This window comes from Mustela erminea, chromosome 7 (assembly GCF_009829155.1).
Source record: "Mustela erminea isolate mMusErm1 chromosome 7, mMusErm1.Pri, whole genome shotgun sequence".
Lineage (NCBI taxonomy): Eukaryota > Metazoa > Chordata > Mammalia > Carnivora > Mustelidae > Mustela > Mustela erminea.
Window position 1 is genome coordinate 3178161 of NC_045620.1, and position 12343 is coordinate 3190503.

The window sequence follows — 12343 nt, forward strand, 5'->3', positions numbered from 1 at the left end:
ATAGGTAGTAGATTAAAAAAAAAAAAAAAAAAAGTCATGTGGCCAAAGGATGAATGGTGCAAGAGTTGAAGATACTCAAGGAAAAAAGTCAAAACTAATTGTTCAAATTAATTGGCTAAATGTTCCATTCTTAGGGTGCTGTTGTTCAGTGCTGTGGAGTGGTCCGGAGTGTGGTAGGATGGTGGGCATCCAAGGCCTGTACTTGCTTGTACCAGTCAGGGGAGCCCTTCTGTCATTGGAACAGCAGCATGTGCCTTCATGCTCGCCCACTGCTCCTGTCCTGGGGTGGAGAAGTGCCCGCTAGACCACGTAGGGAGGACGGCCGGCATGAGGCACCACATCTTAGCCTGGAGGGCATGTATTTCCGAGTGTGATGGCAGATTATCATCAGATCTGTGGCTATGAAAAGAGGGAAGCTTGGTAGAGACAAGAAGTTACCTGTTCAGTGGCCACAACTTTACAGAATCCTTTAATATTCTAGACTTGCCAAACCTTGGGTATATGTTAGTGAAAAGACAGTAGATGTAGGTTGTGAGATCAACTGCAGTAGATGTGCCATGGTGATTCTAGAAATTGTCAGTTACAGATGAGCATGGAATTACTGTACTAGCTGTGGATGAGGTCAGAAAGTTTGTAGGCTCTTCTGCCCTGTCTGTAATGAAAATTATTTTCTTGTGTTTTAGGGTAAACAGTATTCTGGAATGGGCATAACCTTCATGAAACCATAGAAGTACTATCCAACTTTTAGTAACAAGGCAAATTATTTTAAATGTTAAACTTTGATACTCTGACTTCTAAGAGTTGTTTTCATGTAACCCCTTGATTTAAATTTACATTACTGTGTTTTCTATGTGTTATAGCACATCGAAACTGCTAAAGTTGTAGGGAAGAAAGAGAATAAGAACATTGAATTCCCAAACCAAAATATTAGTAAGTACTTTCTTGGTTTAATTTCACTTTCTCTTTAAAAAAATGTAATCATTTCATATTTCCCTTTAACTCCACTGGCTTCATTGATTTGAAAAAGATTTATAATGAATGCATTTGGCTTTATGAAAGGGGCTTAGAGGTTACAAGGAAATATAATACAGTCTCTATTTCTAAGAAAATCGATCTCTGTATCCTAATAGGTGAATCTTGATCAACTTTTATACCAACTCCCATTTTACCCTGCCAACTGCACAAAAAATTGAAAATGCCGTAATTTTTGTTTTGTTTAATTTAGATGACCTGCAGGGTGTTGCTCCAGATTCCCAGGCAGTGGAGAAAATACATAAGCCTATGTAAGTATGAAGAAAACCATCAAATAAGTTAGTATATATTAATGTTGTTTTTACATAAATGTAATAAATTTAAAAGAAAAGGCATTTATATTCTTAGAATGTAGTATTGGCTCTAGCACTAATCAGCTCAAGTGTTACTGTGCTGATTAGTCTGTGTTTTTTCATAGCCACCAACAACTCTTTCCCAAATTGATACTTAAAATGAATGAGATTTTTTAAATAATTAAGTATGAATGTGAAGAAATTTAACCTAGTTTAAATACACAGTAGAACATGTAAGATATGTGAGATATAATTGAGATATCTTTAAGTAGATACCAAATAATAGCAATAATGGAACTTTTTTATAGTTTTTAATCTGATCAATTACATAGTAGGTTTTAAATTGCATAATGACTTAGCAAAATGTTTTCATACTTGACTAATAAATTGCTATCGGTAAACACTGACTAAACAAAAAATCACAGTCTCATGTCAGAGTCATAGGCTAATGTTTTGTAATACATTAAGCAAGTTATTTTATTTTCCAGGTTACCTGGTGTTTCGGGCAACATCTGTGGAAATAAAATGCCCTCCAAATGGTCATGCTGGACTCCTGTAACAAATATTAATTTGTGTAACAACCAAAGGGCAGGCACTTCATCAGGAGACACATTCAGTCAAGGTGAAACAGCATTTTCTCTGTATACAATAGTAGCTCAGGGAAATACTCATTTCTTGGAATGTCTAATATTTTTTATTTTAACCAATTTATGTATTACCAGTTTATTAATTTAATAAGGATTGGTTTTTATTTTTCCACTAGGTGTAACTGTCAACAAAAAACTTAAGAAACAAAAATCATCCTCTTCCATATCTGAGGATAATTCTGAAGAAACAGGAAAGGTGCGATATAAGAAAAAAAAAATGCAGCATAACAAAATAGAGAAAGCAGAAGTAGGAGTTTGCAAAAGAGACACTCAGCAACGACTAAATCATCCTAAACATTCGGAGCAGAAAAGCACTGAAAATACCAAGCAAAGTGATTGGCATATTGAATCTGAAACTACTTTTAAGTCTGTTCTCCTAAATAAGACAGTCGAAGAATCTCTGATCTATAGGAAGAAATACATACTGTCAAAAGATGTGAATCCTGCTGTTTGTGATAAGAGCCCTTCTCCTAGAAAAAATGTGAAAAGTCATAGAAAATCAGGGAAAAGATTAACGTCAGAACTTAATTCCTGGGATCTGAGACCAAAAAAAATGGTGAGTTTTCAGTGTGTTTGGTTTCTGCACACCTATAATATGCCCAGCTAATAACATAAGACAGCGAAGGAAGCTTGATGGGTTGCTGCAGATTTAACATTTGTAAGACCAGGATCTTTAAGTCTCCAGTCTGAGAATGAGTGCCTCCTGAACTCCCTCTCCTCATCCTTGTCCCTGGCTCCCCTCCCAACCGGTGTGCCCACAGGTGCAGGGCAGGTGTGTAAATAGGTGTGGCATGAAGGCACCCTGCAGCTCCTTGTGTCCTCCTGATGGTTTTCTTCCTCTCTGTCCTGCAGATGCTTTGAGTATATAGAACTGTCTGTGTCTCTCTTGTGGTGCTTACCTTTCTTTTATTTTTTTTTATTTTTTTAAAAATATTTATTTATTTGACAGACAGAGATCACAAGTAGGCAGAGAGGCAGGCAGAGAGAGAGGAGGGGAAGCAGGCTCCCTGCTGAGCAGAGAGCCCGATGCGGGGCTTAATTCCAGGACCTTGGGATCATGACCTAAGCTGAAGGCAGAGGCTTTAACCCACTGAGCCACCCAGGCACCCCTTACCTTTCTTTTAAAAAGTGATTATTTGTATCTATTTTTCTCCTTGTTTTAACCTATTAGAGTGTAAAGACTATGTTTATTCGTCATTCATTTTCTTGCATGGCCCCGTTCAGTTTTGCACATAGTAGTAGCATCTGAAACCATTTCTTGGATTATTGCATTAGAGTTTGACAGGTTTTGTCAAATGAGAAGAAAAAATGTAGGTGGAGTGTAGGAGACTGTCTTCCACTGTCCTGTTGCTCATCCCCACTGGAGTCTTTACCTTCTCCTTCAGACTCATCATCTGTGGGATGCTCTAGGACAGTTTAAGCTCATCTTCACCATACTTTAGATCAAAAGTTTACTTTTTGTAGTAGTTACTATAAATATCTTTTGTCATTGCTATCAAGATACATTTTAATAACTTTTTTAAAAGAAAGTATTTTTTTAATTTTTTAAAGATTTTATTTATTTATTTGAGAGAGAGAATGTTATTTAGAGAGAGCATGAGAGGGGTGAGGGCCAGAGAGAGAAGCAGATTCCCTCCTGAGCAGGGATCCTGACGCAGGGCTCAATCCCAGGACTCTAGGATCATGACCTGAGCCGAAGGCAGGTCATAACTGACTGAGCCACCCACGTGCCCCAGAAAACTTTTTAATTAGAATACTTTCCACTGCCAGGGATAGAATCTGTTTTTCACTCTTCTTTAGAAGATCCAGGGTTTTTTTTGTTTTGTTTTTAACTTACAATGTATTATTTGTTTCAGGGACACAGGTCTGTGATTCATCAGGCTTATACTTTTCACAGCACTCACCATAGCACATGCCCCTCCCCAGTGCCCATCACCCCACCACCCCATCCCTCCCGCCCCCCTCCATTCCAGCAACCCTCAGTTTGTTTCCTGGGACCAAAAGTCTCTTAAGGCTTGTCTCACTCTCTGGTTTGTCTTGTTTCATTTTCCCCCCCCTTCCCCTATGATCCTGTCTTATTTCTCAAATTCCTCAAATCAGTGAGATCATACGATAATTGTCCTCTCTGATTGACTTATTTCACTTAACATAATACTCTCTAGTTCTAGCCACATTGTCGCAAATGGCAAGATTTCAGGGGTTTTTTGATGGCTGCATAGTATTCCATTATACACACATATATAAATATATGAGGGGGTTTTGATGGCTGCATAATACTCCATATTGGTTTTTTTGATGGCTGCATAATATTCCTGTGTGTGTGTGTGTGTGTGTGTGTGTGTGTGTGTGTGTGTGTGTGTGTATACCACATCTTCTTTATCCATTCATCTGTTGATGGACATTGGGCTACTGTGGACATTGTTGCTGTGAACGTTGGGGTGCATGTGCCCTTCGGATCACTACATTTGTATCTTTAGGGTAAATACCCAGTAGTGCAATTGCTGGGTCATAGGGTAGCTCTATTTTCAACTTTTTGAGGAACCTCCGTGCTGTTTTCCAGAGTGGCCGCACCAGTTTGCATTCCCAACAACAGTGTAGGAGGGTTCCCCTTTCTCCACATCCTTGCCAATACCTGTTCTTTCCTGACTTGCTAATTTTAGCCATTCTGACTGGTTCAGGTGGTATCTCACTGCAGTTTTGATTTGGATTTCCCTGATGCTGAGTGGTGTTGAGCACTTTTTCCTGTGTCTTTTGGCCATTTGTATGTTTTCTTTGGAGAAATTTCTGTTCATGTCTTCTGCCCATTTCTTGACTAGATTATTTGTTCTTTGGGTGTTGAGTTTGATAAGTCCTTTATAGAGTTTGGATACTAGCCCTTTATCAGATATGTCATTTACAAACATCTTCTCCCATTCTGTCAGTTGTCTTTTAGTTTTGTTGACTGTTTCATTTGCTGTGCAAAAGCTTTTTATCTTGATGAAGTCCCAATAGTTCATTTTTGCCCTTGATTCCCTTGCCTTTGGCGATATTTCTAGAAGGAAGCTGCTGCAGCTGAGGTCAAAAGGTTGCTGCCTATGTTTTCCTCAAGGATTTTGATAGATTCCTGTTTCGCATTTAGGTCTAGAAGATCCAGGTTTTATAGGCTTCTATTTTCATTTATTTTTCAGAGTGGTATTAATACCTGGAGAGCCAAATTTCTAGAGTTGATATAAAATGTCCATGTACTGGAGCATCTCAATATGCAAATGAAATACTTAATAGATAATTTGCTTTTGTTATTTATAATTAGACATCATTTCATTTGTCTGGACCAGGCTTTTTATTTTGTCTTTAATCTGCAGTTCACTTTCTGTGCCTTATTTGGCTACTTTCTTCTTAAACAAAATCCTTTTGGGTCACTTTCTCTTGTTTCTTAGTATGCTATTCTTCTTTCTAGTTGTAGCTGCTGTTTAGTTCTTCAGATGCAAGGGAAGTAGGTTCTTTTTGTCTGAATGCTGAATGTTCTCAGTTTTTATTTTAAATTGTTTCCCTTGGAATTTAGAATTATTCCACAGAATTTCCCTGAGCTAGTCATTGTTTTTTTTTTTTTTCTGGGACCACAGAAACTGATCATTGAAACTGTGTGCTCATTTTTTAAAACCAACTTCCTGTTTCCAGAAGTTCTCTTCAGTCTTTCATAATGTTGCTCCCTGTGTTACGATAGAGGACTTTCTGCCATTCTCAGGCGTGATGACTCTTCTCTAAGGTAGTCATCTGGTCCCGCTTCCTGTTCACTGGACTAACCTAGAGAAACAGAACTTCTGCAGCTTGGTGGTACAGGTTTCCCAAGGCAGCTCCAGTCATACTGGAAGTTCCTAAACCATACACTCACTATTCTGGGAGAGGTTCATTTTTGCTACATTTTTATCAAACCAAGTACAGTAATCTCAAGAAGAGATATTAAATAGTAACTTATGATCTATATTACATATAAAAACATAAACTGAAAAATGATTGAAAATAGGCTTCCTGGTTGGCTCAGTTAAGCATCTGACTCTTGATTTCCTATCAGGTCATGATCTCAGGGTTGTGAGATCAAGCCCTGCACTGGGCTCTGTGATGGGCATGGAGCCTGCATGAGATTTTCTGTCTCCCACTCCCTCTGCCTGAAACCACCTCTCACTCTGGCTCTCCAGCAAAAAAAAAAAAAAAAAGTAAATTTTTTGTTTCTATTATATTTTACCATACTTTTAAAAAAATGCCTGATTCCCAGAAAAAAAGAAAACTAATGATTAGAGTCAGGAGAACTCGTACCTTTGAGTATTATAGGGAATTTTAGCCAGATTATCTAAAATTATGCAGATGATAGTTGTAGTTCTTCCATTTTTAGAGTAATAGTATATTTTATCTTTTTTTAAAGTAATTCCTACACCCAACATGGGACTAAAACTTATGCCCCCCAGATCAAGAGTTGCACACTCCACTGACTGAGCCAGGCAGGTACCCTTAAAACAAAGTATTTCTTAAGGCAGTTTCAGGTGTACAAGTACATCAAGACTTCCCGTTTCCCCTTCGCCCACACCCTAGTTTCCCCATCATTAGCATCTTACATCAGTAGGTACCTGGATTACGAATTATGAACCAGTATCAATACATTACTATTAACTAAAGCCTATAGTTTAGTTTAGAATTCAGCCTTTGTGTTGTATATTCTATATGTTTTGACAGATGTGTGGCAACACGTATTATCATACATAATAGTTTTAGTGCCCTAAAATTCCCTTGTGCTCCCCACCCCCTCATAGTACTGGCAGTCACTGATCTTCTGTCTCCGTAGTTTTGCCTTGTCCAGAATGTCAGAGTTGGAACCATATAGTATGTAGTCTTCAGATTGGCTTCTTTCACTTAGTAATAGCAATGATGTTTTCTCCATGTGTTTTCATGGCTTAACAGCTCATTTCTTTTTACTGCTGAATAATATTCTCTTATATGCTTGTACCAGGATCGTTTAGGTGTTCACCTGTGGAAGGACATTTTAGCTGGTTTCTATGGTGTGACAGTTACGAATAAAGCTTCTGTAAATGTTCATTGTGCAGGTTTCATGTGGACATAAGCTTCCAGTTCATTTGGGAAAATAGAAAGGAGCATGATTGCTGGATCATATGGTCCGAATGTGTTCAGTTTCATAAGAAACTGCCTGTCTTCTGAAAATGGAAAAGATGGCTGTACCATTTTTGCATTCTGAGCAACAGATGAGAAAATTCCTGTTGATCTAATCCTTGCCAATACCGGGTGTTGTCAGTGTCTTGGAGCTTAGCTACTGTTATATGTGCTTGGTGGTATCTCATTTTAATTTGCAGCTCCCTAATGACATACACATCTGAGCAGCCTCCTATATTTTTATTTACCATCTGTATGTCTTTGGTGAGTTGTCTCTTCCGATCTTTTGCTCACTTTTTAACTGGGTTCTTTGTTATTGTTGAATATTAACAGTTCTTTGTCTAACTTAGATACAGGCATGCCATGCTTTATTGCCCTTCACAGATACTGCATTTTTTTTAAAGATTTTATTTATTTATTTGACTGAGATCACAAGTAGGCAGAGAGGCAGGCAGAGAGAAAGGAAGGGAAGCAGGCTTGTTGCCGAGCAGAGAGCCCGATTCAGGGCTCGATCCCAGGACCCTGGGATCATGACCTAGGCCGAAGGCAGAGGCTTTAACCCACTGAGCCACCCAGGCACCCCAGATACTGCATTTTTTATGAATTGACGGTTTTGGGAGCCCTGTGGTGGGCAAGTGGATTGCTGCTATTTTTCCACCAACATTTGCTGACTTTATGTCTCTGCCACATTTTGGTAATTTTCATAATATTTCAAAGTTTTTCATTATTATTATATTACTTATGGTGACCAGTAATCAGTGTTCTTTGATTTTATTCTCGTAATTGTTTTGAGGCACTATGACCGCACCCAGATAGGATGGCGAACTTAATAAATGTGTGTTTTCTGACTGCTCCACCACCCGGCAGTTCCCCCATCTCTCTCCCTGTCATCAGGCCTCCTGGTTCTCAGGGACGTAACAACATTGAGATTAGGCCAGTTAATAACTTTACAGGGGCCTCTAAGTGTTCAAGTGAAGGGAAGAGTCACACATCTCTCACTTTAGGTCAAAGGCTAAAAATGATTAAGCTTAATGAGGCAGGCATGCAGAAAGCTGATATAAGCAAAAAGCTTGTCCTCTTGTGAAACACCTTTATGAGATCTGGAGTGATCTCGTAAGTTTGAGTGGCCTGGGTAGAAGCTCAAACCAGCCACAAAATTCTCTTAAGCCAAAGCCCACTTAAGAGCAAGGCCCTAACTCTCTTCAATTTTATGAAGGCTGAGAGAGGTGAAGAAGCTTCGGAAGAAAAGTCTGAGGCTAGCGGGGAATGGTTCATGTAGTTTAGGGAAAGAAGCCGTCTCTGTAATGTAAAAATGCAAGGTGAAGTAGCAAGTTATCCAGAAGATCTGGCTAAGATCATAAATGAAGGTAGCTACACTGAGGAATTTTCAGTGTAGGCAAGATAGCCGTATGTTAGGGAGAGATGCCATCCATGACTTTCATAGCTAGAGATAAGTCAGTGCCTGGCATCAGAGCTTCAAAGGACAGGCTGACTCTCTTGTTAGGCTAATGCATCCAGTGACTAAGTTAGAGCCAGTGCTCCTAGGGCCCTTAAACAGTTATGCTCAATCTACTCTGCCTGTGCTTTGTAAATGAAACTGCAATGCCTATGTGACAGCACATCTGCTTACAACATGGTTTGCTGAATATTTTAAGCCCACTGTTGAGGCCTGCTCAGAAAAGAAGATTCCTTTTAAAATAGTACTTCTCATTGACAGTACACCTGGTCATTCAAGAGCTTTGATGAAGATATACAATGAAATTAATGTTTTGTTTTTCTTTTTTAAAAGATTTTTTATTTATTTGTTTGACAGAGATCACAAGCAGGCAGAGAGGTTTGCAGAGAGAGAGATAGAAGGGGAAGCAGGCTCCCCGCTGAGTAGAGAGCCCAACTTGGGGCTCGATCCCAGGACCCTGGGATCATGACCTGAGCCAAAGGCAGAGGCCTTAAACCACTGAGCCACTCAGGTGCCCCAAGTTAATGTTTTCATACCTCCTAAACATAACATCCATTCTGCAGCCCAAGGATCAAAGGGTAATTTCTACTTTTAGGTCTTACTATTAAAGAAATACATTTCATAAGACTCTAGTTGCCACAGATAGTGATCCCTCTGATAGATCTAGGCAAACCAAGGATTTAGTTTGGATTCACCATTCTAGATGCCATTAAGAACATTTGTGAATGGGACACCCTGGTGACTCAGTTGGTTAAGCATCCGACTCTTTGATTTTGGCTCAGGTATGATCTGAGGGTCTTGAGGTCGAGCCCCGTGTTATGTTTCACAGTGGGTGTGGAGCCTTACTTAGGATTCTCTTTCCCTTCCCCCACCCCCCAAAAAAGAACATCAGTAATTCATGGAAAGAGGTCAAAATATCAACATTAGCAGGAGTGTGGAAGAGTTGGTTCCACCCCTCATGGATGACTTTGATGGGTTCAACACTTTAGTAGAGGAAGTAACTGGAGATGTTGTGGAAATAGCAGGTGATCTAGAATTATAAGTGGAGCCTGAAGGTGGGACTGAATTGCTGCGATCTCATGATGAAACTTTAATGGATGAGGAGTTGCTTCTTATGGATGAGCAAAGACCATGGTTTCTTGAGATGGAATCGACTCATGGACTATGGACTCTGAAAAACAATCTGAGGATTTTGAAGGGGTGGGAGGTTGGGGGGACCAGGTGATGGGTATTACGGAGGGCACGGATTGCATGGAGCACTGGGTGTGGTGCAAAAACAATGAATACTGTTACACTGAAAAGAAATAAAAAATTAAAAAAAAAAAGAATCTACTTATGGTAGAGATGCTGTGAAGATTGACAAAAAAGAATTTAGGCTATTAATTGAACTTAGTTGATAAAGCATAGGCAGGGTTTGAGAGATCTGACTTCAGTTTTAAAAGAAGTTCTGCTGTGGGTAAAGTGTTATCAAACAGCATTGCACGCTGTGCAGAAATCGTTCATGAAAGGAAGAGGCAGTCAATGTGGCAGATTTCATTGTTTTCTTATTGTTAGAAGTTGCCACAGCCACCCCGGCCTTCAACAATCACAACCCTAATCAGTCAGCAGGCATCAACTTTGAGGCAAGACCCTCTGCCAGCAAAAAGAGTGCTATTGGCTAAAAACTCAGATGATTAGCATTTTTTAGCATTAAAGTATTTTTTAATTAAGATATGTACTTTTTTTAAAGGCATAATGCCATTATATATTTAATAGACTACGGTGTAGAGTAGGCGTAACTTTCATATGCACTGGGAAACCAAGTTCGTTTGACTCACTTTAATGCATTTGCTTTGTCACTGTGTTCTAGAACCAGCCCCGCCGTATTTCTGCAGTAGGCCCATACAAGGCCTTTATCAGATATGTGTTTTACAAATAGTTTCTTTCTGTCTGTGGCTTGTCTCTTTACTTTTGAAACAGTGTCTTTTACAGAACACAAGTTTTTAATTTTAATGAAATTCTGCGTCTCAGTTTTGTCTTTCGTAGATTGTGCTTTTGGTTCATACCTAAAAAGGCATTGCCGAACCCAAGGTCAATCTAGATTTTCTCCTCTGTTATCTTCTAGGAGTTTTATAGTTTGCATATTACTTTTAGGCTTATGATCCCCTTTGAGTTAATTTTTGTGAAGGGTGTAAGTTCTGGGTCTAGATTCATTTTTGGTTTTTGTCTTTTGATTTTTGGTTTTTAGCATGTGGATGTCCAGTTATTCCATCATCGTTTGTTGGAAAGACAAATTTATCCATTTCATTGTCTTTGCTTCTTTGCCAAAGATCAGTTGACTGTGTATATGAGGGTATTTCTGGGCTTTCAGTTTGCTCTCTTGATTTGTCTATTTCACCAATAGCATTCTACACTGATCATTGTATCTTTATAGTAAGTCTTAAAGTATGCTAGTGTCAATCTTCCAGCTTTGTTCTTCAATACTATATTGGCCATTCTTGGTGTCTTGCTTCTCTGTGTACACTGTAGAATCATTTTGTTGATATTCACAAAATAACTTGCTGGGATTTTGATTAGGATTACATTGAATCTCTAGATCAAGCTGAGAAGAACTGACATCTTGGCAATATTGAGCTTCCTACCCATGAACATGGAATTTCCTTCCATTTATTGAGACCCTGATTTTCTTCATTAGTCATGTGTAGATCTTGTACATGTTTTGTTAGATTTATACCTAAGTATATAAATCATTTTAAGGAGTACTAATGTAAATGGAATGTAATTTTAAACTCTCGTTTTTCATTACTAGCTTATGAGGAAGCAGCCAACTTTTGGATATTAACCTCGTATCCTTCAGCGGTGTTATCACAATTGCTTTTTAGAGGGTGCCTGGGTGGCTCAGTGGGTTAAAGCCTCTGCCTTCAGCTCAGGTCATGATCCTAGGGTCCTGGGATCGAGCCCCACATCAGGCTCTCTGCTCAGCAGGGAGCCTGCTTCCCTTCCTCTCTCTCTACCTGCCTCTCTGCCTACTTGTGATCTCTGTCTGTCAAATAAATAATAACTAAAATCTTTTTTAAAAATTGCTTTTTAGTTCCAGGAGTATTTTTGTTAATTTTTTGAGTTTTTTTTTCTACATAGACAATGATGTTATCTGCAAACAAAGATAGTTTTATTTCTTCCCATTCTGGATACCATTTATTTCCTTCTCTTGTCTTACTGCATTCATAGGACTTCCAGTTTGATGTGGAATAGAAGTGGTGAGAGCAGGCATCTTTCCCTTATTTCAGATCTTGGTGGGAAAACATGTAGCTTTTCTCCATTAAGTATGATGTTAGCTCTAATTTTTTTTTTTTTGAAGATATTCTTTATCAAGTGGAAGACATCCCCCTCTATTCCTAGTTTTCTGAGAATTATTATCATGAAAAGATACTGGGTTTTTTCAAATGCTTCTCTTATATCTATTGATAAGATTATATGATTTTTCTTAAGGCTATTGGTATGATACATTATAATTGATTTTCAAATGTTGAATCAGACTTGCATATCTTGAATAAATACCATTTAATTTTATATAATTCTTTTTATACATTATTGAATACAATTTGCTAATATTTTGTTGGTTTTTGTATCTATGTTCTTGAGAGATAGTGTAAGGTCTGTTTCCTTTCTTGTATTGTCTTTGATTTTGCATGAAGATGATACCAGCTTCATTTAATGAGTTAGGAAGTATTCCCTCTGCTTCTATCTCTTGGGTGATTGTGGAAAATTGGTATGATTCTTCATTAAGTATTTGGTAG

General features: G+C 38.5%; 1 protein-coding gene across 9 annotated transcripts in view; it reads left to right on the forward strand.

Annotated features, from left to right (window-relative positions):
• SYCP2 (synaptonemal complex protein 2) overlaps positions 1-12343 on the forward strand; it is a 76632-nt gene that overhangs the window by 43958 nt on the left and 20331 nt on the right. For all 9 annotated transcript variants that reach the window (XM_032350167.1, XM_032350171.1, XM_032350173.1 and 6 more), the window contains 4 exons: positions 861-930; positions 1226-1283; positions 1814-1947; positions 2089-2528. In XM_032350167.1, coding sequence (XP_032206058.1) covers positions 861-930; positions 1226-1283; positions 1814-1947; positions 2089-2528 — 702 coding nt within the window. The remainder of the gene's footprint in view (positions 1-860; positions 931-1225; positions 1284-1813; positions 1948-2088; positions 2529-12343) is intronic.